A 25,150-nucleotide genomic window follows, 5' to 3' on the forward strand; every position below is an offset into this window, starting at 1 on the left:
TGATTATCTTAAGAATAACTTTTAAAGGAACGCTGCCCTAGCTGGTCTTCAGAGCTGACTTGTCTGATGCCATCTACACTCCAAACCTCCCAACTCACTCATACTCTTGATTCTCATAACGCAACCACTTTGCACACCGGACAACACACTAAACATTATGCAGACTCTTTCCTTTTCAGAATGTTGTCCATCTTGAGTTACTTCCCCGCAGTATCAATTCTTTTAACAATTCAAGCAGAACATTAATAGTGTCAACTTCATTGGTCTTGGTGTCCCATAGAAACCATGAGTACAACCCTTTCCTCTAGACGAGACAAAAAAAAAATTTTTTTTTTAAGTGCTGACTTGGAGCAACACAACAACTTTATAGAGGTAGCAATTATAGCCAGGTTTTTATTTTCATTTCACATAAGAAAATTAAAATATTCAAAACAGTTTCAACAACGTTACACAACAGTGATATTAAAAAAATGACAATGTAAATATATTTAGTGATGATATTTCATAAGTTTTAATGAAGTCACTTGTCATTCTAAGGGTGAAGTGTTTAGTGTGGCTGTTGAGGATGGCTAAACAATATGAGTGATGAGAGGAGAGGCATGTGAGTGAGGAACGCCTGAGTGGAGTTCAACTGAAACCAGCCAAATCTTAAGAGCAGAGGTGAGTGTAGGAAAGACAAATTGTGTGTGGGGAAGAGGTTGAAGTGTGTTGATGATGGGGTCTTATGGTTATCTTAAGAATAACTTTTGAAGGAACTCTGCCCTAGCTTGTCCCAAACCCAGTTAAGAAAGGAGGACAGTGGTAAGGTTAGCACTGTCAAATTTTCTGCATTTCTATTGAAATGCCAAAAGAACACAGATTTCTTATTGGTGCCCTATACTCCACATGGAGTAAAAGTATTAAGGTGCTTTTAAAGAATTACAACTGAACTAGTATAAAGTCTACAAACATATCTGTTTATACCTAATTAACTGATTAATATGAGGAGGATTCATTACAAATGTCATACAGGAGTAGTTTCTCTTTTGTGTAAACATTTGTGGGCTAAAAGATGACCTTGTTGAGAAAATGCCTTACCACAAACATCACAGTGATATGGTTTGTCACCTGTATGGATACGTTTATGGTTCAATAAATGACCACTTCGAGAGAATGATTTACCACAGATATCACAGTTGTATGGTTTCTCTCCTGTATGAATGCGTATGTGTGTGTTTAAGTCAGTACTAGAAGTGAATGTTTTATCACAGAAATCACAGTGATATGGTTTCTCTCCTGTGTGAAGACGCCGATGTCGCAATAAGTTACAAGTGCGTGAGAAAGCTTTACTACATATATCACATTCATATGGTTTCTCTCCTGTGTGAATAATTCGGTGTGTAGATAATGAATTACTAGCAGTGAATGTTTTTCCACAGATATCACAGTGATATGGCCTCTCACCAGTGTGAATACGTTTATGTGTTGATACAGAACTACTTTCAGAAAATGCTTTCCCACAGATATTACAGCGATATGGTTTTTCTCCCGTGTGAATACGTTTGTGTTTGGATAAAGAATCATTGGCAGAGAAAGTTTTGCCACAAATATCACAGTGATATGGTTTTTCTCCTGTGTGGATTCGTCTATGTGTGAGTAAAGTAGAACTATCGGTGAACATCCGGCCACAGACGCCACATTGATAAGGTTTCTCTCCTGTGTGAATACGTTTGTGTTTAGTTAAATGACCATTTATAGTGAACGATTTGCCACAAACATCGCAGTGGTACGGTTTCTCACCTGTGTGAATGCGTTTGTGTTCATTCAAATGACTGTTTCGAGAGAAAGCTTTACCACAAATATCACAGTGGCATGGCTTCAATCCTGTATGAATACGCTTGTGGTTAGATAAATACTGATTTGTAGAGAAATGTTTACCACATATATCACACTGGTATGGTTTCTCTCCTGAATGAATAGGTTTATGGGAAAGCAAATTACCTCTTTGGGAGAATGCTTTACCACAAATATCGCAATGATATCTTTTTTCCCCGGTGTGAATATATTTGTGGTTTGATAGATATTCATTAGTAGAGAACTTTTTACCACAAATATCACAGTGATATGGTTTTTCTCCTGTATGAATACGTTTATGGGCCATTAAATTAGAACTTTGAGAGAACGTCATACCACAGATATCACAGTGATATGGTTTCTCTCCTGTGTGAAAGCGCTTGTGTTTAGATAAGCTACTATTTACAGAGAATGCTTTCCCACAAAGATCACACTGATATGGTTTCTCACCGGTGTGAATAAGTTTGTGTGTTGTTACCGAGCTACTTGCGGAGAAGCTTTTACCACAGATATCACAGTGGTATGGTTTTTCTCCTGTGTGAATACGTTTGTGTACAGATAAAGAACCATTTACAGTGAAGGTTTTACCACAGATATCACAATGGAATGGTTTCTCACCTGTGTGAATACGTTTGTGTGTCAATAAATCCCTATTTCGTGAGAACACTTTGCCACAAATACTACAGTTGTATGGTTTCGGACCTGTATGAAGATGTTTATGGTTAGATAAATATTCATTCGAAGAGAATTTTTTACCACATATATCACAGCCATACAATTTTGAATCTGTATGCATCAATTTATGTTGAGTGAAATATTTTCTTATTTTAAATGATTTCCCACAGACATCACACCTGTATATCTTTCCTGTTTGATGAGAGACATCATTCCTATCAGGTGTTTTTTCCTTATGTATTTGACTTTCACCAAGTTTCTCTTCCATACTGTCGAATCTTCATAAAATAGAAAATTACGTTTCCACTGTAATTTTCAAGAGATATATTTCTATTAAAAATTTTCAATAATGCTATTATATTTTCTTCAAAACCTAATTATGTCTCAGCTGTAAAACAAAAATCTTTTTCTTATAATTCAGTCTTGAATTCAGAAATAATTCAGTTACGGCCAAGCCATAAATAGATAAGTGTAAGAAAGAGAAAAGTCTCAGTAAACTTTGCTGACACCATCACAGGAATGATGTAAAAAGTTATATATAGTCAGTCATAATGGAGTTAACTGCAATTAACAAGAAATAATTCATATTGATAGAACTGAAGTTACATAAACAAGATTCTTATATCCTTGGTCATGTCATTCTTTAGTCTTCAGTCTGTCATCTCACCAGATACCCTGAAATATATAACAGCAGAGGTCATGAGTGAAGAGTGTATAAATTACAGGCATTGAAAAGACAGCAAAACAGACATGGGTAATATATAGAGAGAGAAAGAGGAAAGACAACAACATGGACATGTGGTTGAAATGAGTGATGTTAAGTTGGATAGTAAACAGCCAAAAAGAACTATGTGTATGTGTGTGTGTGTGTGTATATATATATATATATATATATATATCATCATTGTTTAACATCCATCTTCCATGCTAGCATGGACAGTTCCACAAAAGCCAGCCAAGCCAAAGCCTATACCAGACTTCTGTGACTGTTTTGGCAGGATTTTTACAGCTGGATGCCCTTCCTAACATTAACCACTCAGCAGAGAGGACTTAGTGCTTTTTACATGGGACAAGCACAAGCAAGGTCAGTTTCGGCAAGGTTTTTACAGCTGGATGCCCTTTCGAACACCAACTGCTTTACAGTGTGGACTGGGTGCTGTTAAGTGACACCTGCATACATACACAAAGACTATATATTTGTCTAATACAATTGATGTAAAGGGATCATCTCTATAAACCATGAAACAATCCGTGACTGAGGCCAAAGAGTTATTCAGAAAGAACAGCAATCATTTAGTGAAGTTATACACTAGTTACCTGGCTGCATGTTATCATGGATATGGAGAAAATAATGGAACAAATAATGTTGCTATATCTTCAGGTATTGGTATTGTAGCATTCCTTGTTTTTTTTAATCAAGGCCAATGTTTCCTGCACCAATTACTTGTGCCAAAGAATTCTTCAAAGATTATAATTTCATTTTCTTTTAAAAGATGTTTTGCCATTTTTTTAAATGAATTTTCTAAAAGCTTTTAGTAATTTACAGTGGTGTTAACATTTGTTTTTGTGGAGTGGTGCAAACTAACAGCAGTAATGATTCGTTTAAAACAGAAACTAATTAGAAATTACACTAATTCTCATTAATACAAACAAAGAGTACAGAAAAGTGCAGAGGGATCTCAAACAAACTGACAGAAGGATTTCATTTGCAATAAAAGTTCCATTCTATGCCAGTATGTAACATGGACATTAAATAACAATAATAATCCTTTCTATTATAGGCACAAGGCCTGAAATTTTGGGGGAAAGGACTAGTCAATCACATCAACCCCAGTGTTCAACTGGTACTTAATTTATCGACCTGGAAAGGATGAAAGGTAAAATTGACCTCAGACCCGGAATGCATCTGATCACAAGCCTTCTGTCACTGAGGATAATCAACATCAAAATCTACCACATTGATGCCATTCTAAAGCATCACCATCACTATCATCACAATAACCATCACCACCACTATCAGGAACAGCATCCTCAACTCAAAAAAAGAGCTTCTATGCAATTGCTAAGCCTGCTAGAAATAACAGTCAAAAATCTCTCTCAAACTCCACCCTGCCAGCTTAGAAAAAGAAGAATACAGTCAATAACATACTCCTAAATGCAATATATCTGGATTGTTATGGGCTGGTCATGGATGGACTTGAGCAGAGCTACACTGAAGCTATACAATAATAGATCAGCCCAATAAAGACTTCTCTAATTGTTGAAGTTAGTAAATCTCACAAAGCAACATAAAATAAGATGTTGAGGTCTCCATGACACCTAGAGGTATCAAATATAAACAACTTAAAACTCGACAACAAAACTGGAGGATTGAAAGATCAAGGCTCTTCAAGCCTGTGATTATTAACACTAATTAAATTGACATAATTAATCGTTTTATAGTTTTATTTTATAAACAACAAACATGATTATCTCTGTACAGCACATAGTTTCTATATAGTCCCATCGGTTTTGTACCAGAGGTAGTAGTAGTCTACATACATATACGATTTCACCTATAAAACTGTAATTTACTCAGTTTAATTCACTAATCTTAATAGTGTCGCTTGCATAAAATATTGATATGATTGTAAAATGGGTGAATGTAGGTCATTTCTATATGGTCCCTTTTGTTTTGCACAGAAAATCCTTCATGTAGATACCTGACAACTTTACTATAGTGCTAGCCGCCTTCAAGGCCATGCTATTCTCAAAGAGATATTAAAAATATGGCCTAAACGCTGCAGGTTTTTCTGTTCCCAGCTCGAACCAGCGGGGCTGGACCGAGGGAACGGTAAAAGGCCTGATAGTGTTTCCCTTTTCCGTGGTGGTAGACCTCTCATCAGGGGTGCCACATGCTGTGACAACTCCAGCAGCAACTTGGTGTGTTCACCTACCAGCTCAAGTTGCGCCGCTCATCAGGCTAAGAAAAGCGGCAGAGGTAAAGAATACGCACACCACACGTTTTCGGTGTAACCCTAAACACCGGTATGCATATTCTTTACCTTTGCCAAAAAAGCAAACTGTCAAAGTATCGGCCACTCTTTGACAGGTTTATAGTCGAGCCTGTGAAAGTAGAGGCCTCCGATATTCTCGGCCCCGGGACCACATCCATGCTCACCGCTATCACCGGAGCAGAGATAGCTATCCGCAAGTGCGAGCCCCGTGAGTCAGAGTGGTTGTTCCAGTGTAACTCCCTCGCCATCTTCCGGGGCAACGCCCTTTCCATTTTGTCCCCTGCAGACTGATATGTGACGGACTGATATTTGTCAGATATTACTTGTTACTTATTGTATTATTCACTAATTCATTTACGTAACTGTTCGGTACCATTTTTTCAAAAGCGGTGTCATATTTATGTTTCTTAACATAGTGGTGTGATAAATAAATAAAAACAAAACACTTAAAAGTCAACAGACTGATAAATAAGTACTGAGGTCAATATAAACGTCTAAAACCCTTGAAAGCAATGTCCCAGTCGAAAGATTGAAACAAAAAAAAAACAAAGATACTTGCTTACCAAAGGCGGGGAGCTGGCAGAAACGTTAGCACGCCGGGCTTAGCAGTATTTCGTCTGCCGTTATGTTCTGAGTTCAAATTCCGCCGTGGTCGACTTTGCCTTTCATCCTTTCGGGGTCGATAAATTGAGTACTAGTTACGCACTGGGGTCGATATAATCGACTTAATCCATTTGTCTGTCCTTGTTTGTCCCCTCTATGTTTAGCCCCTTGTGGGCAATAAAGAAATAAGAGAGCCATTCTTTCGATGCCCCAAGATTTTTTCTTATATAAAATGCTTCAAATATTGTATAAGGCCAGCGGTGGACATTTTCCCTCAGTATCTAATTCCAATGTCCACCAGGCCAGCAATTTAGGGGGAGGAATTAGTCAATTATATTGACACTTCTATTTGACTGGTACTTTATTTTATCGACCTCGGTAGGATTTGAACTCAGAACATATAGAGCCTGAATCAATTAGCATTTTGTCCGACGCGCTAACGATTCTGCCAGCTCGCTGCCTTTGATCGTGTATAATAAAATGATTCTATAACCAAAATGCGTTCATAAAACTATACGTTGTTATAAACAAAAGTATTCAACAGTGAAACAATTATATCCGTTGTATACTTTCGTTTTAGCTTGTTGTTTGTTTTGTTTTTTTTCCGACATGGAAATAGGATATCACCAGAGAAACACTAGGTCAACGTAAAATCTAGTCAAGACATGGAAGAAGACAAAGTCCGACAGAACTATATGTGGAAATGTTAATGCATTTTTCAATAAAACCCATCATGAGAGAGAAAAGATGATCTGATATTAACATGTAGAAATAGACAAGACGAAACTGGACACACTGAGGCCTCTGAGAAAGGCAAAACATTACATTTATATTGGATATGTTTAGGGACATAAGGTAAACGTAAGGGTGTTCCTACCTTCGTTGAGAGGGGTATCAAGGTGTGGAGCGCTAACTTGTGGTTAGAATTATATAAACGGGAAATAATAATAAAATGTAACTGCTGGAAATACAAGAATGGGAATAGACCACCGGAACCGGATGTCTTAGGTAGTATTTGAAAGGAATTGTGGGTAATTACATATACATATATATATATATATATATATACACACACACACACATACACACACACACACAGAGAAACATACACACAACGTGCGCGTGTATATGTATGGGTGTGTTTTATGTGTGTATATATATATATATATATACACACACATACACATACATACATAGAGAGAAATACACTCACAATGTACGAGTGTATTATATGTATATCATATTAGGTTAGTTAAGAAAATTAAAAGAACCCATTACGGAATGCAGGGTGGTTGTAATTAGCGGAGTTTCGGATCAGAACGCCCACATAAGTTTGATTTTCTCCGTTATGTCGGGTTTTTCCCAATTTTGTTTTTCACCACGGCCTTCGAAAGATGAAACGCACCTTTTGATGAAAACAAATTTTTGAAGATTTTTTTTTTTCATTATCCCCCTCCCCTACGCACCCCCGCACTCTGGATTTCTGTCAATTTCTATTTCACTACGCACTTAAAATCCGTGGGAGAAGCCTTTTCGTTGAAAAAAGAATTTTTGAAAATTTATGATTTTTTTTTCAACCCCACTCCACCTCAATACCCTCCCCCCTATTGTTTCTGTTTATAATTTTAAAATATTGGAGATCCTAAGGTCAGGGCTGGGATTTATCCACAGTGATTAAAAAAAAAGGTATATTTTTCTTACACACATACGACTTCGTTTGGTTCATGGCGAGGGTTAAAAATTCGAATTCAAATTTTTTATTTTTTGCTGCTTAAATCCCAGCAATGGACTACCCGTGTGTTACCTCTGCATCATTAAACCATAAAATGTATTTATAGAGAGAAAATTATTGAAAAGAGTGGCTGTGTGGTAAGTAGCTTGCTTACCAACCACATGGTTCCGGGTTCAGTCCCACTGCGTGGCACCTTGGGCAAGTGTCTTCTACTATAGCCTCGGGCCGACCAAAGCCTTGTGAGTGGATTTGGTAGACGGAAACTGAAAGAAGACCGTCGTATATATATATATGTTTGTGTGTCTTTGTTTACATCGCTTGACAACTGTTGTTGGTGAGTTTACGTCCCTGTAACTTAGCGGTACAGTAGAAGATACTGATAGAATAAGTACCAGTGTTACAAAGAATAAGTCCTGGAGTCGATTTGTTTGACTAAAGGCAGTTAAATGACTGAAACAAATGAAAAAATAAAAGAATGTATGTTTATATATGCATTTTTTTCTTGCTCAAGAACACAACGCACAGCCCAGAAATCGAGCTCACTACCTCATGATTGTAAGCCCAACGCTCTAGCCATTGAGCCATAGGAAACTGCTTATCTATATCATATTTAATTAGGAATAATGTTATAATGGTTTATGGGGCGCAGATACGTTCAGGGTATTAAGGTGTTCTTTACATGCTATAAGCTGCTTATTGTTATTAAAAAATTTATCTCATTGCATGCTTTCCATTATATGTATGTGAACACACACATGTACATATATGTATAAATTATGAGGGGAGCTTCCGATCAGGATGCTCACATAAGTTCGATTTCTGCCATTTTGATGGGGATTTTTCCAATTTATTTTTTCATCGTCTTGGAAATGAAGGGCGGCATCTTGGATCTTGTTCAAAACGGGGGCACCAGTATTTTCTTAACGAAACACTTTGAAACTTGGGACACTGGTAGAATGTGTCATATAAAACATCTTTTTCTCTTAGCCTTCTTAACAAAAAAACGTACATCGCAAGTTATTTCATGTTAAAGTTGTCGTATTTCTGTAATTTCAACCAATGACTGACGTCCATTCAGCCGAATATATTAAGTGCTGACTACGTAAACAAACGATTCTCAAACGATTCTGGCGGTGATAAAATTATTATTTCCTTGTCTAAAAATGGCTGAAGCATATTGGCAGTAGGGTTAGGGTTAGGGTTAGGCAGTAGCTAATAAACCTTTCATACAGTTCAGGCAGATGTTAACAAAATAAACACGCGTGAAAGAAAATGAAAAAAGCCAATGTTGTACACATACAGTTCAGGCAGATGTTAACGAAATTATAAATCCCAAGACAGGGGGTCCGTGGACAGCAAATACCTTTTATGGGCAATTTGATTTTATATATGTTTTTTAATCGAAATCTTTTAATTGACAATATACCTATTTGTTAAATACTGTTAAATAAATAAATGTAAAAATATATGTTATTTTAAGCAAATATTTATGTATAAATTTCATAAGTGTTTATAAATTTCATAAGTGTTTATAAGTGTTTATAAGGTCCCTAAGGTAAAGCCTGAAATATAAAGGGGTCCGCAAGTCAAAAAGTTTGAAAACCCCTGCACTAGAACAACCATTCTGACTCACGTGGCTCGCACTCCGCCCCGATATCGGTGAGCAGGGATATGATCTGGAAGGACGAGAGCGCCGGAGGTCTTCATTGTCACAGGCTCGATCATGAACCTCTCAGAGTGACCGATAACTTGACGAGCCAGGTGTCACGGCATGTGACATCCCAGATGAGAAGCCTACCGTCGCAGATCGGGAAAAATTATCATAACGTCAGGCCTTTTATCGCCCCCTTGTTCTAGCCCTGCTGGCTCGAGGTGGGAAAGGAAGCCCACAGAGCCTTGGCCTTGTTTATGTTAGATATAAGAAGTAATGAAATAAAGTTTCGGTGGAGATTTTTCTGTTTTGAAAACCTTCATCCTTCCTAACCTTTGCTTAACCTTTCAAAAGATATTTCAATTCAATTGGTTTATAGATGCTTACGCTCCATGATTCAGCAACGACAACTAGATCCGGCTTTGTTCTTTTATTTTCTTTTGCCGTAATAAGAAATAAAGCTTCTGGCAATATTCAAACAATATTTATTTTTACCTGCATTTTAATTTTCATTGCAACATATTCCAAAAAGGATTGTCGGATATTTTTTAAAACGGGGGCCACATTTTTCATTAACGAAACACTTTGAAACTTGGAACACTGGTAGAATGTGTCATATAAAACATCTTTTTCTCTTAGTCTTCTTAAAAAAAAAAAAGAAATCCCTAAGTTATTCCATGTTAAAGTTGTCGTATTTCTGTAATTTCAACCAATCACTGACGTCCATTCAGCCGATATACATTAAGTGCCGACTACATAAACAAACGATTCTGAAACAATTCTATCGGTGATAGGGTTAGGGTTAGGGTAAAACAGCAAATTTAAAAAGAAAAAAGCAAAACGAAGCTATGGAAATTAAATACGCTTTACACCGTTTAATCAGCCAAAGGAGTAAATATAAACAACTGAATACTTGTCAGTGATTGGTTGAAATTATCGAAATAAGACAATTTTTTACATGAAATAAATTCGAATACAAAAATATTTTTCTGTTCTATAACACAAAATAGATAAGTATACGAAGTTTGAAAGTCTTTCGGTACCAAAAACACTACGTAAAACATTAATGAAAAACGTGGCCCCCGTTTTCATATATGAACACAAAAACAGGGAAAATATTCACCAATGCGAACATGAACTGCAAAAGTAGAAATCTAATCTACTGCATCAAATGCCCTAATTGTGAAGAATTGTACGTTGGCCAGACAGGTAATGCACTATCGGAACGCTCACGGGTACATCGACAACAGATTAAAAACCCAGAAGTCCGCCAAATACCACTGAGTAACCATCTAGCAACATGTGGTCATCAAACTTTTATTATATTTCCATTCCATAAACTTTACAACCGGAATGAAATTAAAAGAAAATGCAAAGAAAAGGACTTTATTAAGAAATTCAAACCCACTCTTAACAAACAATGATTAAATCCATCTTACTTGGGGTTTAAAAATCTTATCCCTGTAACCAAAACACAAAAAATCTCTCAGATATCATCATTTCTATAAATAGATTTGGCATCATTTCTAAGAACAGCCAAACACCTACTGGTGTTTAAAAATCTTATCCCTACAACCCACACAAAACAATAAATTAAAATATCATCATTTCTAAAAATAGATTTGACATCAATTCTAAAAGTGGCCAAACACCTACTGCTGCCGTCCAAAGGAATTGGTATAAAAGACAGAAAACCAGCCAACTAATTACAGTCTGTTAAAGTCTGTCATACCGGCCATGACGAAGGGAAATAGCCCTGAAACTCGAGTCGCCTTTATATATTTATATTTATATATTTATATATTTGATCCTTTATATTGAACACTCAATATTTCATCTACATTCAATACTTTCTTTCATGGTGCCATCCATTTTTATTTTATTTTATATTATATATTGTATATTATATTATATATTGTATATTCCATATTCTATACCCCACATTGGTTCTGCAGGAATATAAATAAAACATAAAAAACAGACAGTGTTGGAACTCTTTTAAACTAAATAATATATATATATATATATATATATATATATATATATATATATATATATATATATATATATATATATATATATATATATATATATATATATATATATATATATATTTATTTATTTATGTGTTTCAGCCAAGTGGCTGCGGTCATGCTGGTGCACCACCGTGATTTTCACGTTCCTTGCATGGCTCTTCTCCCCCACCTGACATGATCCAATCAAGAGTTTTGATGGCACATCTGGTGTATAAGAGAATTTTACATAGCTGCCCTAAACTGCGTCTCATTACGAGCCATTGGTTCGTCTGGTATCGTAGAGAGGAAAGCGTCAAGTTTTGTCTTGAAGACCTCCGCATCCATGTCTTGCATGTCTCTCAAATGTTTTGGCAGGGCATTGAAGAGCTGAGGTCCTCTGAAACCGAGGCTGCTGCAGTATCTCGTTCTTATGTGAGATGCAGTGGACGGTACCTTTGGCACCATGCAGTGGTGACCCGTGCGGGCATTCCTGTAGTACTTGATACCAAAGTTTAGCACCAGTCCTTCCAGTGTTTTCCATATGTATATTATTACATATTTCTCCCGCCTGCGCTCCAGGGAGTAGAGACCTAGTGCCTTCAGTCGCTCCCTGTAGTTCATCTGTTGGACTGTGGCGATCTTTTTTGTATAGTGCCGCTGAATTGCCTCAAGTTCTGCTGTCCGCTTAACACTGTGTGGTCACCACAACTGAGAGCAATAGTCTAGGCGGCTCAGAACAAATGTCTTCCATAGAGTCAACATGACTTTTTGATCCCTTGTACGGAATGTCCTCAGTATCCACCCTGCCAGTTGTCTGCACTTTGCTGTCAACTTGACAATGTGCATGTGAAATGATGCATCACTACACATGTTGATGCCCAGATCTCTTACTGTTTGTGGTTCTGGGATTGCAGTACCTCCAGGCCCTGTGTATGCCAGTTGGGAGGTACTTGTGGTCTTGTAGCGCAGTACATGAAATTTTTTTGCATTGAACAGCATATTATTTTGCTCTGCCCACGCATATATTGCATTTAGGTCATTATGCAGGCTTACAATATCATCAGGATTCTTTATTGCCTGAGATATCTTTGTGTCATCAGCATAGCTAGTGACAGTGGCTCTCCGAGTGACCGTGGGCATGTCCAGAAGGGCCACTATGAACAGTAGTGGCCCCAGAACAGTTCCTTGTGGAACACCGCTCAATATTTGTGTTTCCCTAGATAGTTCTCCATTGGCTGCAACTGTCTGACTTCTACCATTCAGGAAGTCATGCAGCCACTCTCCTAATTTACCAGCTATGCCAAGGTTTCGCAGCTTGTGACATATCAAGCCATGATCAACTTTGTCAAAGGCTTTTGCAAAGTCGAGATATATCACATCAACATTTGAATGGTCAAGTAGCTGCTTCAGGACCCAGTCATAATGCTGCAAGAGCTGCGTGAGGCAGCTTCTACCTGGACGGAAACCATGCTGGGTCTCATTCAGCAAGTCATTTTCTTCTAGGAACGCAATCAATCTCCTTCTGACAATTCGTTCCATGACTTTGCTAATATGTGAAGTCAGAGAGATGGGCCTGTAGTTCCCAGCCTCTGCTCTGCTTCCACCTTTATGGATAGGACATATGGTGCCTTCCTTCAGCTTTTTGGGAAGTTTACCATTTGCAAGGAAACTCTGGAAGAGTATATAAAAACAAATAGTAAATGAGTATATGCATATATACGTACAGGTATGTGCATACCGACATCCACCTGTATGTATAGGTGCATATCTGGGTACAGGACATTGCAAACAAAACGTAGACGAGAAAACACACAAGCCACATAGAGAACATTCTTCTTCATCAGCTACCCCCGTTTTAACACCGGCGTTTCGAAGAGCTGGGCAGGACGCATCGCTAAAACGGCTCTTCCCATGGACCGCAAATTAAATTTGTATACACAAATTAAATCTTGCCATGGAGGAATGTAGTGGCGGACAAAAAAACAAGACAGGAAAACAAACAGAAAAGGTTATACGGCCAGACGGGAAAAATTATATGCATAAATGTGTACATATAGATATATATACATATACAAACACACACATATGTATGTATGTATATACATTGTGCGATGAATAAATTGTCATCTAAATTACGCAAAAATGAAAATAACACTGACATCTCATTTTTAACAGATTTATTTACCAAAATTACGTATTAAAAATATCTTGAAATACTAAAAAGTAAATTTATTCAATAAAATCGCCATTGGCTTCAACCGCGGCCTCCAGACGACTTCGGAATCTCCTGAAACTCTTCTGGACGGTGATTGCTGCCATAATCCTTGCCCTTGCCTTCGGTTCATCTTTGGTGTTACAAAGTGTGTGTGTGTGTGTGTGTGTGTGTGTGTGTATATATATATATACACATAGATATACATACATACATACATATGTATATATATATGTAGTGAAACTAACACCTCAATCGCCATTGTATATACATACATTCATGCATACATACATATACATACATACATACATACATACATACGTTCATGAATATATATATACATATGCATACATACATACATACGTACGTACATATATGCACTAAAGGGGGAAAAGTGTCTGTCTAATAATAATAAATTTCAATTTGTTTTCAAATGCAATAATTAGTTGCAGCCTGCTGTTAATAATATAATTTATATATTCGCGCGCATTTCCCCTCTCTCTCTCTCTCTCTCTCTCTCTCTCTCTCTCTCTCTCTCTCTCTTTCTCTCATACACACACACACACACACACACGCACACACATCTGTTTATCATTTTGCCTTTCTATTCCTTTTCATAACTCACTTGATATACGCCGAACTGTTGTCGCAATAACAGTAATCATCATCAACCGAGATGATTAGCGTTAGTGTAACCTAGTTGTCCGATAAAAAAAAATTGTTGTGATGGAATTAATATTTTATATTTAGATAAATATATTATAATATTTAGATATTATAATGCCTTGTCATAAAAGAAATACTAAAATGTAAATTCGTTCCCTTTATGCTTTTGGTGTGCAGAATAAAAGAGGTTGGATGTCTCCTGACTGAGCGTTTAACGTTTGGTTGACCGTTCCTCAGAGAAGATGTGTCCAGCTTCCTTCCCCCGATCAAAAGGATGCTGATTTGTTATATAAATTAGATTATAGCATACTGGCTAGCTTAATTTACATCTTTGCGCTTTTGTTGGATATTCTATCATTTATTTGTTTAAGTCATTGGACTGCAGCCAGGCTGGGGCACTGCCTCGAAAGGTTTAGTAAAACAAATCGATCCCAGTACTTACCTTTAAATCTAGTGCTTATTCTATCAATCTATTTTCGCCGAATCGCTAATTTACAGGGTCGTAAACAAACGAATACCGGTTATCTGTCAAGTAATGGTGGGAGACAAACAACACAAACAGAAAGACACACACACATGATACATATTAGGTTGGCAACTAAGTTTCCGCCGTTTTTTTTTTAATTAAATTTTTTTAAAAGGTTTAATTAAAAGAAATAACAACTAATTAATCAATAATGTATTCACGCTTGTTGCTTACAACTTCTTCCCAACGTTCAACAAGATTTTCAACACCTCGTTGGTAGAAATCACCCGATTTCGACTCGAAAAATTGATCCAACCAAAGCTCTCAATTTTGCATCAGTATTGAACGAAACTCCGCGCATAGCATTTGAAAGAGATCGAAAGAGGTGGAAATCCGTTGGTGCCAAATTAGGAGAGTACGGCGGGTGTGGCAGCACTTCCCAGCCATGCGTCTGAATGGCTTCCTTGGTCGTATTGGCGATATGAGGGCGGGCGTTGTCGTACAGCAGAAGAATTCCATGCTGCCGATTAGGTCTTTTCTCTTGAATAGCCGTTTTGAGTCGTTCCATCTGTTGGACATACAGTTCCTTGTTGACCGTTTGGTTCCGTTCAAGTAATTCGTAATGGATAATCCCTTCCCAGTCCCACCATACGCACAACATCGTTTTACGCGGATGAAGATCTTGTTTCACGCGCGGTGTCGCTTGTTTACCGGGGCTATGCCATTCCTTACGCTGCTTCATATTGATGTACAGGCACCATTTTGCGTCGCCAGTAACGATTCCATAAAGAAATCGTTGCTTGTGTCCATGAATTGAGCGGGAACGAGCAAGCAAACCAGCGGAGATTGTGGCTCGTTGATTTTTGTTGTTGTCACTTAAAGCATGCGGAACCCATGCTCCATACTTCTGAACCTTTCCCATCGAGTAAAGATGCTTTCTATAGCAGCGTGGCAGCATTCCATTTCCTCTGCCAGTTCCTTTGTGGTTTGACGATAATTTTCGAGCAAAAGTTGGTTTAATCGCTCTTCATCGAACTCAACTGGACGGCCAGAACGAGGTGCGTCTTTGAGATCAAAATATCCAATTTTGAACTTGGCATACCAATCACAAGCGATTCTTTCAGCTATGGCACCCTCCCCATACACAGCACAAACATCGCGAGCAGCTTTTGCGGTCTTAGAACCTTGATTAAAAACAAAAAGAAGGAGGCGTCGAAAATGCTCGTTTCTCTTAACTTGACATTCCATTTTAATGATCTGAAAATACACAGAAATTAACTAAAATTAACTAGAAAAAAAAAAAAAGATTCTAAATGATTCAAAAATAGAATTCTCGAAAAAAATAGATTCCAAAATTTAAAAACGTAATAAATTCTAAAATTTAAAAAAACGGCAGGAACTTAGTTGCCAACCCAAAACATACACACTCAAAAACACACATACATACATATATAACAGGCTTCTGTCATTTTCCTCTAGTAAATCTTTTCACAAGGCTTTGGTCGGCCTGGGGACTATATTAGAAGACACACAGTGGAATCGAACCAAAACCCATGTAGTTGGGAAGCAAACTTTTTACTGCACAGTCACAACTTACGCAATATATATTTTATGGATTACACAGCGTGAAGCAGAAGAACTTATAATTTAAGTATTAAAAAGCCTAGCTGCGAAAGAAATATAAAAATCCAAACACATTTCTTCTATGCTTTTTGATGTTTTGAAACTTCTTGGAAATTCCTCGATTTGGAAATCTTTTGGAATTACCCTGACTTGAATTTAGTACCAGAATATCTCTAGTAGCGAAATGTTATTCAAAGCTATTTGACATAAGCCAGAAAAATACTAATTTTAAATTCTGGCACAAGGCTAGCAATTTCGGAAAAGTGGGTAAGCCGATCACATCGACCCCAGTATTCAACTGGTACTTATTTTATCGACCCTGAAAGAATGGAAGGCAAAGTCAACCTCGGCGGCATTTGTACTCAGAACGTGGAGATGGACGAAATTCCGCTAAGCATGCTAACGATTCTGCCTGCTTACCGCCTTATGACTGAAAAACTATTAGTAAACTGTCGTATTTTTACTTAATAATTTTAAAAGATTTGTTTTTTGTCAACTGAATCTTGCTAACATTTCTTCTTTATTTTGCTTTATATTGTTGGAAGCGTGAAGGCGCAATGGCCCAGAGGTTAGGGCAGCGGACTTGCGGTCATAGGATCGCGGTTTCGATTCTCAAACCGGGCGTTGTGAGTGTTTATTGAGCGAAAACACCTAAAGCTCCACGAGGCTCCGGCACTGGATTGTGGCGAACCCTGCTATACTCTTTCACCACAACATTCTCTCACTCTCACTTCCTGCTTCTGTTGTGCCTGTAATTCAAAGGGTCAGCCGTGTCACGCTGAATATCCCCGAGAACTACGTTAAGGGTACACGTGTCTGTGGAGTGCTCAGCCACTTGCACGTTAATTTCACGAGCAGGCTGTTCCGTTGATCGGATCAACTGGAACCCTCGACGTCGTAAGCGACGGAGTGCCAACAACAATCGTTGGAAGCATTTCTAATTTTAATTCGTTTTATTTTACTGTATATATTTTCACATAACGTTATTTTATTCCATAAAGGCGACGAGCTGGCAGAATCGTCAGCATTCCGAACGGATTGCTTAACGGTATTTTTCCGACTATACGTTCTGAGTTCAAGTTTCGCCGAAGTCAGCTTTGAGTTTTATCCTTTCCGGATAGATAAAATAAGTATCAGTCAAATACTGAGACTCGATTTGATCGATTTACCCCTACCCTAAAATTTCTGTACCAAGATTTAAGACTGTTGTTAGAAGGTGCGAGTTGGTGGAATTGTTTGCACGCCGGACAAAAGGCATAGCGGCATTTCATCAGTCTTTATCATCCGGGTTCAAATTCCGCAGATGTTGACTTTGCCTTTCATCCTTTCGGGGTTGATAAAAGAAGTACCATTTGAACACCGGGATCCATGAAATTGACTAGATCCTTCCCCTAAAACTTTTCAGGTTTCGTGACTATAGTAGAAAGAATTATTTTACTTCATTACAAGGTAGCGAGCAGGCAGAGTATTAGCGCGTCGGAAAAAAGTACTTTGCAGTATTTGTTCTGGCACTTTACGATCTGAGTTCAAATGCCATCCAGGTGAACTTTATCTTTAATCCTTCCGGGATCAATACAATAAAATAAGTAGGATGAGGACCCTGATAAGCTGGATGAGAGAAGATTTGGAGGAGACTGACCGGATGCAATGCGCACTGCAAAGGTGGAGGCTTTCTCAATTAGGTTACTACTCAAGAAGCCATCATTGTCGTGAAATGGAGGAAAAGCTGGTTCCGTAAATTTAATGAAGATTCTTTTGACAATGGACCAAAAGAATTGACTGCAGTTTAGGAAGCATAAAGACCTAAGGAACGTGTGATGCACGAACGCATCCTTTACAGACTGGGTCGCATTCACCTAGTTTTGTGAGAGAGTAAGATATATCAGGCGTTATAGGTCTTGTATTTTGTTTGAGCAGCAGCAGTACTGCTTTTAGTGAACTGCAAAGAGTACTTGTGACATTGAGTTTTTGTTATATGTTGGAGATAGAAGGATAGACCTAAAAGGATTGTGATGGGAACGTAAACAAGCCAACACCGGTTCTCAAGCGGTGATGGAGAACAAATACAAACATAGAGACGGACAGATAAACAGATATACAACAGGCTTATTTCAGTTTCCTTCAACCAAACCCACTCACAAGGGTTTAGGCGACCCGGGGCTATGGTAGAAGACACCCCGAAATATTGAAATACAAGATAAATATACAAACCATCGACTTGTATTATTATTATCTATAACTGTTTGAGATTTTAAAAAATTAAACACCCACCTTCCATACACACACACGTACGTATACCTGTGTGTGTGTGTGTGTGTGTGTTGAGTACTACTGAGAAGTGATGACCCTTTTGAAATTCTTTCACCCTTCCCCATAAAAATCCCTTCTTGTAATTACACCTAACACAGTTTGATTCTTCAAATCCAATCTCTTCGTCCTGCCACTCACCTAGTGCCCCCACTATTTGATTATTTTCTCCTCACTGCCTTTCACCTCGCGTTCGATCGTCCTCACCGTCTCTCTACCTTTCATTCTCTTACCACCTTGTTCTCTCTTAATAACATTCCACTACCAACGCCACCACCATACACATTATACTTCTTCGAAAACTGGGTAAATAACTCCCCACTTCCCTTCTGCTCTCTCACTCCCTCCTGTTCTCTCACTCCCTCCTGTTACGCCCTCATCTTACATCACTCATTTAAACACGTTCAAGGAAGACTGCAGGTTGACCGAAACTGCAGTTTGCTTTGGACGGCATAGACCAATCCAAGGGACATCACTCTGGAAGGACTCAACCTTATATTTCATAATGTACACGCTTTACTTAACCTTGATGTTATATATATATATATATATATATATATATATATATATATATATATATATATATATATATATATATATACATATATATATATATATAACGGGAGGTTTTCTTTCTCAAAATTATTGCAATGATCTAACTATTCTATCGATCTAATCATATAGGTGGACAATACGTCTTGTGGCATTTGTTCCAGCTCTTTATGTTCTGAGTTCTCTGGCAGCTTTAGTAAACATGTTTGTATCTATGGGATAAGATGGTGTCATGTAAGGTTATGGGAGACTGTTTTTGAATTCTCCTATGAAAATTCCATGATCAGTATGTAGTGCCTTGTCAAAGAAGTCACTAGCGGTTGTTTGTTGAGTTGATGATGTGAAGAAGAATGGAATAGGACTGGTACTTAGTCAATTAACAAGGGAATAGTGCAAATAGTGTGTCTACCAGAACTTAAATAACTGAAACAGAAGGTCTTTCAACCAATTTTGATTTTAATCCTGATTGTAGTGTGAAGTAAGCAAAAATAACAAGGGTTTGGAAATTCTAAAATTTTCTCCTCCTTTTAATCATATTAATTTTCATATATTTTACATCCTCATCATCATTTAATGTCCATTTTCTATGCTGGCATGGGCTAGATGGTTTGACAGGATCTGTCAAGCCACAGGACCATGTCAAGCTCCAATGTCAGCTTTGGCATGTTTTCTACAGCTGGATGTCCATCCTAATGCCAGCCATTTTACAAAATGTTCAGGCTGCTTTTCTTTTTTTTTTTTTTTTTTTTTCATGCAAATGGTGCTAGCGAAGTTGCCAGACATGAAAAGAACAGGAAGAAGGAAAATGGGGAAAAGAGGAAAAAGCCTTTTCAACAAAATTGAGGTATTAGAATTTGAGAGGGAAAGGAAGGTCAATGGTTCTATGCCAGGTGTTAAGAGGCTAAAGTTTTATGGAAGAACAAGCCCAGGTGTCTTGCAATAGAGATGCAAGCTACCCTGCATTATATAAGAATGGGTAGAAATAGCTGGAAAGAAGATAGAAATGGTGGTCTGTATACAGTTTCTACAATTTGTTGGAAAACCCTACAAGAAAAGCATGCTGTAAGGAGAGTACTATACAGCATCAATTCCCAACTGAAGCCATTTCACCATGCACTTGAGAAATGTGTGAATGCCTCAACTTCTCATTTTCCTTCCTTGACATATAGGGATAAGCTTGTTTTCGGAACAGTAGTCAGTTGGATTCCTCATCCATAAATTGTGGGGGTTTTTGTTAAGTTTTTTTTCTTCTTCTTTTATTATCTCTTTGTTACCTCATCATAGAATGACCTCTGAGAAGGTTGATCTTATTTACCGGCGTCTTCATCCTTTTCACATCAACCCAGTTGAGGCACCTCTAATGTTACCATAAACAAAACCATCAGTTTTAAAAGATTCATTTTTCCATTAAAACCTTCTACCATAATTTTATGCAAAAAAAGAACCCTTTTTGTTAAATTATATACCAGACATCAGTTTTATGACAAAAAATAAATTTATTAAATTATTGATCGTTTTCAAAATTGATTGAAACAAATTATGTATTTCATTAGAAATGTTAAGAAGGGGTTAAGTAGAGATGATTTGCAAAGCTTCAATAATCTTCAGTGTTCCATAAACTATAGATTTCAAAGTAATTCCCTCTTCACCGCATTACCAACAACTTTAAGAGAGGTTGTATCAAGTCACTGATTAAGTTGGGCTTTTTTTAAAGTTGTCTCCCTTGTCTTCTTTAGTATTAAACTAATAGAATACCCGAGCAGCAAATGACGGAGATATCGTTCAAAAAGGTACACGATGAAAATTGATAACAAAAGTATGAGGAGGCAAATAGAAATGCTCAAGTCATAAATATAATTTTCTTATTGCCCTGTTACTAACAGGGAAACAGGAAAATTATATTTATGACTTCCATAATACTATACAAGTATAATTAACTGCAAAAATCCTTGAAGAGCAACATTTCTTATAAAGAAACAAGAAGACACTATCACACCTTTGCCTTCTGAATTATCAATCTCTAATTTCAAATTGTTCCTATTTTTTTTGTTCTGCTCTAGTTAGTTCTGTTTGTTTTTAGTATTTGCAAGTTCATTCTGCTCTCTTCTTTGTCTCATTATGCTTAACTAATATTTTAATATTCATAAATTCTTTTGACTCACCATGCATTGCAACATTTATAAGAGATTTCTTTGTCATTATTGTAGCTTGAGCAGTTCTGAGGTAAGATGCCACCATATTATAGACTAATGACACTCAAGTTTGGTTTTTTGTTTTGCATAAAGCAATATAGAGTTAGCCATAGCTAACTCTATACCTGGCTTTGGCAGGTATACCTGAAACAATGCCAAATAATTTACCCTGAGATTTAAAAAGACCTCCTTCAGTCATGAATGACCATGGGATTGCACCTAAAAAGTTCCCCTCCAAGACACAAGTTTGGGCAAGGTTGTTTATAGAAGACTAGCAGTCACCCATGCATACCAGTCTCCTCTCTCCAAGGGAAATGCAAAGGCCAATACAACTTGGCACCGGTGATGTCGCAACTCATTTCCACAGCTGAGTGAACTGGAGCAACATGAAATAAAGGTTCTTGCTCAAGAACACAACATACAGCCCGGTCCATGAATTGAACTCATTATCTCATTATTGCGAGCCCAATGCTTTAACTACTGAGCCATGCATCCTGAGATTTATAGTCATCGCAAATGAAGGGATAACAAGGAACTGCCTCCTTTTCAAAGTAAAACGTAATGACATATCACATGGCATTAAGCATTATGGGACAATGAAGATAACAGAATGAACTTTTGAATAATAAAAAAAATTAACACAACAACTCTAGCAAGTAAGTGGAAACCTTGTTTGAAAATTTGTAAAGATTTTTATTGGTCTTAGTGGGAAAAAAATCAAACCAAACTTAAGTGTCATTAGTCTATAGTATGGTGGCAGCTTACCTCAGAACTGCTTGAGCTACAATAATGATGAAGAAATCTCTTATAAATGTTGCAATGCATGGTGAGTCAAAAGAATTTATGAATATTAAAATATTAGTTAAGCATAATGAGATAAAGAAGAGAGCAGAATTAACTTGCAAATACTAAAAACTAACTAGAGCTGTTGTTAGAGCGAGAAAGAAGAGATGCTGTTGGATAATTTAGAAAACTTCAAACTCTTACATTAAGTATTATGAGATAAAGAAAATGGCAGAAAGAATTTTCAAATACAAAAAAATAAACAGAACAACTCCAGCTCGTGTCGAAAGAAAGTAAATCTTATAAAGTGGAACAAACTCAACAGCCTCAAAACAGTTAAATGTAACTCACATAAAAAAAAGTTTAAATATAAAGACACTTAGCAGATTATATATATATGTATATATATATATAAAGTGTAGTATATTGCCACTTAAGTGTGGCTGACCCCTAGGGGTGGATGTTACTGTTGCTTTTAGCCCCAGGAAGACATCTCCTCCAGCTGGCTTATCGACACACGACTGTGTCCTGTTTGCCAAGGGTAGTTATCCCTCTCACCAACATCTGCAGCACGAACGGATCCGGATTTCAGGGTTATTTCCCTTCGTCGGCGTCCGATAGCGGCTGACCTTGGTGAGAGAGACAAAAACCTGGCAATCTTATATCTTCTTTTCAAGTGAAATTCTTCACTGATATCGAAAAGGTGAAAACAAGCAATGTTAATTCTCTAAATGAAGTATTAACAGTAACTGCACGATAAAGTGTAGTATATTGCCACTTAAGTGTGGCTGACCCCTAGGGGTGGATGTTACTGTTGCTATCGGACGCCGACGAAGGGAAATAACCCTGAAATCCGGATCCGTTCGTGCTGCAGATGTTGGTGAGAGGGATAACTACCCTTGGCAAACAGGACACAGTCGTGCGTCGATAAGCCAGCTGGAGGAGATGTCCTCCTGGGGCTAAAAGCAACAGTAACATCCACCCCTAGGGGTCAGCCACACTTAAGTGGCAATATACTACACTTTATCGTGCAGTTACTGTTAATACTTCATTTAGAGAATTAACATTGCTTGTTTTCACCTTTTCGATATCAGTGAAGAATTTCACTTGAAAAGAAGATATAAGATTGCCAGGTTTTTGTCTCTCTCACCAAGGTCAGCCGCTATCGGACGCCGACGAAGGGAAATAACCCTGAAATCCGGATCCGTTCGTGCTGCAGATGTTGGTGAGAGGGATAACAACCCTTGGCAAACAGGACACAGTCGTGTGTCGATAAGCCAGCTGGAGGAGATGTCCTCCTGGGGCTAAAAGCAACAGTAACATCCACCCCTAGGGGCCAGCCACACTTAAGTGGCAATATACTACACTTTATCGTGCAGTTACTGTTAATACTTCATTTAGAGAATTAACATTGCTTATATATATATATATATATATATATATATATATTTATGGATGCAAGAGAGAAGTGTCTTAAATAATTGAAGTTATTTCATTACATCAGATATGTTAAAACTTCACTATGCTTATAACAGGAATACTTCCTCAGGATGGTCAAGAAATAATTTAATTCTGTCGAGGAGTTACTTTCTTCTGAGTAGAAAGATGTATTTCTGATTCATAACAAGCACTACTGTTTCCCCACACACACCTCCACCTCATCCTGTCAGCAATTGGCAGAAATGATAAAATGTCACAAACCATGTCCGTAACAATGACCATAATATTAATTGTAAATATCCTTTTACAGTATATCTCCTTTTATGTAAATTAATAAATTAAATGTTTCTCTCCGAGCTAAAATGCCTTTCAAGATATATAACTAAGTATTAAAATAATAATAAACTAACTATTTGACATAAAAGATAACTAAAATAAGGTTAAGTGAGGTCAAGTAGTTAGACTCAAGTTAATAAAGGAAAACAACAATGTGAGAGGGCACACTTACACTTCAATATATATAACAAATACAAACATATTAGTCTGCTCATTCCACCTGTGTATACACATAAGTGTAAATCATACATACATAAATATACTTGCATATATTTGTGTACCTTATATCAGGGGTTTACAAGGACAAGACAGGGGGTCCGTGGACAGCAAATACTTATTATGGGCAATTTGATTTTATATAAGTTTTTTAATCGAAATCTTTTAATTGACAATAAACCTATTTGTTAAATACTGTTGAATAAATAAATGTAAAAATATGTTATTTTAAGCAAATATTTATGTATAAATTTCATAAGCGTTTATAAGGGGGTCCCTAAGGTAAAGCCTGAAATATAAAGGGGTCTGCAGGCCAAAACGTTTGAAAACCCCTGCCTTATATCATCCTGTTAACAACGGACTGCCTTGATGAAGTTACCATAGTGATTGTCTTGGAGTTTTTATGGGAGAACAGGAAAGTGTTTATTCCCATGCTTTCTTTCAAGTGTTTATTTACATCATCTTGTCAGTAGTAACTGCCAAATCTGAGGAGAGGGCAAAAGAAAAATCTACTCTAGTTTTTGAATGGTACATCATTTATCAAGCCAGAAAACAAGATAGAGTCAATCTTGGTGACGTCTGAACTCAGTGCACACAGAGCCAGAACAGACCATAATATCCAAATCTCTTACAACTCGGCTAATCTACTGCTTTCACATGTACATCTACTGTTAGCTTACCTCATCTGTTGTTGGATTACCATTTATGGTGCTGAATCACCAGCATTCAACAATGAGTTTCCTGCATTAACCCTATTGCACCGTGCTCCCAGTATATTGAGAATAGCCTAAATGTAATCTTTACCGGATTCCCATTAAAGCAGTAATGAGCAATACACGTAGGAAAAGATAA

The 25,150-nt window shown here is 37.3% G+C and overlaps 1 protein-coding gene across 1 annotated transcript; it reads right to left on the reverse strand.

The window, feature by feature from the left end:
* Positions 1–363: 363 nt before the first annotated feature.
* LOC106883120 (uncharacterized) lies at positions 364–7,134 on the reverse strand. The gene is made up of 2 exons (XM_014934013.3): positions 6,985–7,134; positions 364–3,183 (listed from the first exon to the last, which is right to left on the reverse strand). Exon 2 carries the CDS (start codon positions 2,774–2,776, stop codon positions 1,004–1,006), a length of 1,773 nt encoding a protein of 590 aa, XP_014789499.1. The 5' UTR covers positions 2,777–3,183; positions 6,985–7,134; the 3' UTR covers positions 364–1,003.
* Between the last annotated feature and the right edge of the window lie 18,016 nt (positions 7,135–25,150).

Source organism: Octopus bimaculoides, chromosome 8 (assembly GCF_046866305.1).
Source record: "Octopus bimaculoides isolate indiv1 chromosome 8, ASM4686630v1, whole genome shotgun sequence".
In the NCBI taxonomy this organism is placed as follows: domain Eukaryota; kingdom Metazoa; phylum Mollusca; class Cephalopoda; order Octopoda; family Octopodidae; genus Octopus; species Octopus bimaculoides.

Bases quoted from the DNA above. Each gene is read 5' to 3' on its own strand.
- LOC106883120 (XM_014934013.3), bottom strand. From the start codon at position 2,776: ATGGAAGAGAAACTTGGTGAAAGTCAAATACATAAGGAAAAAACACCT.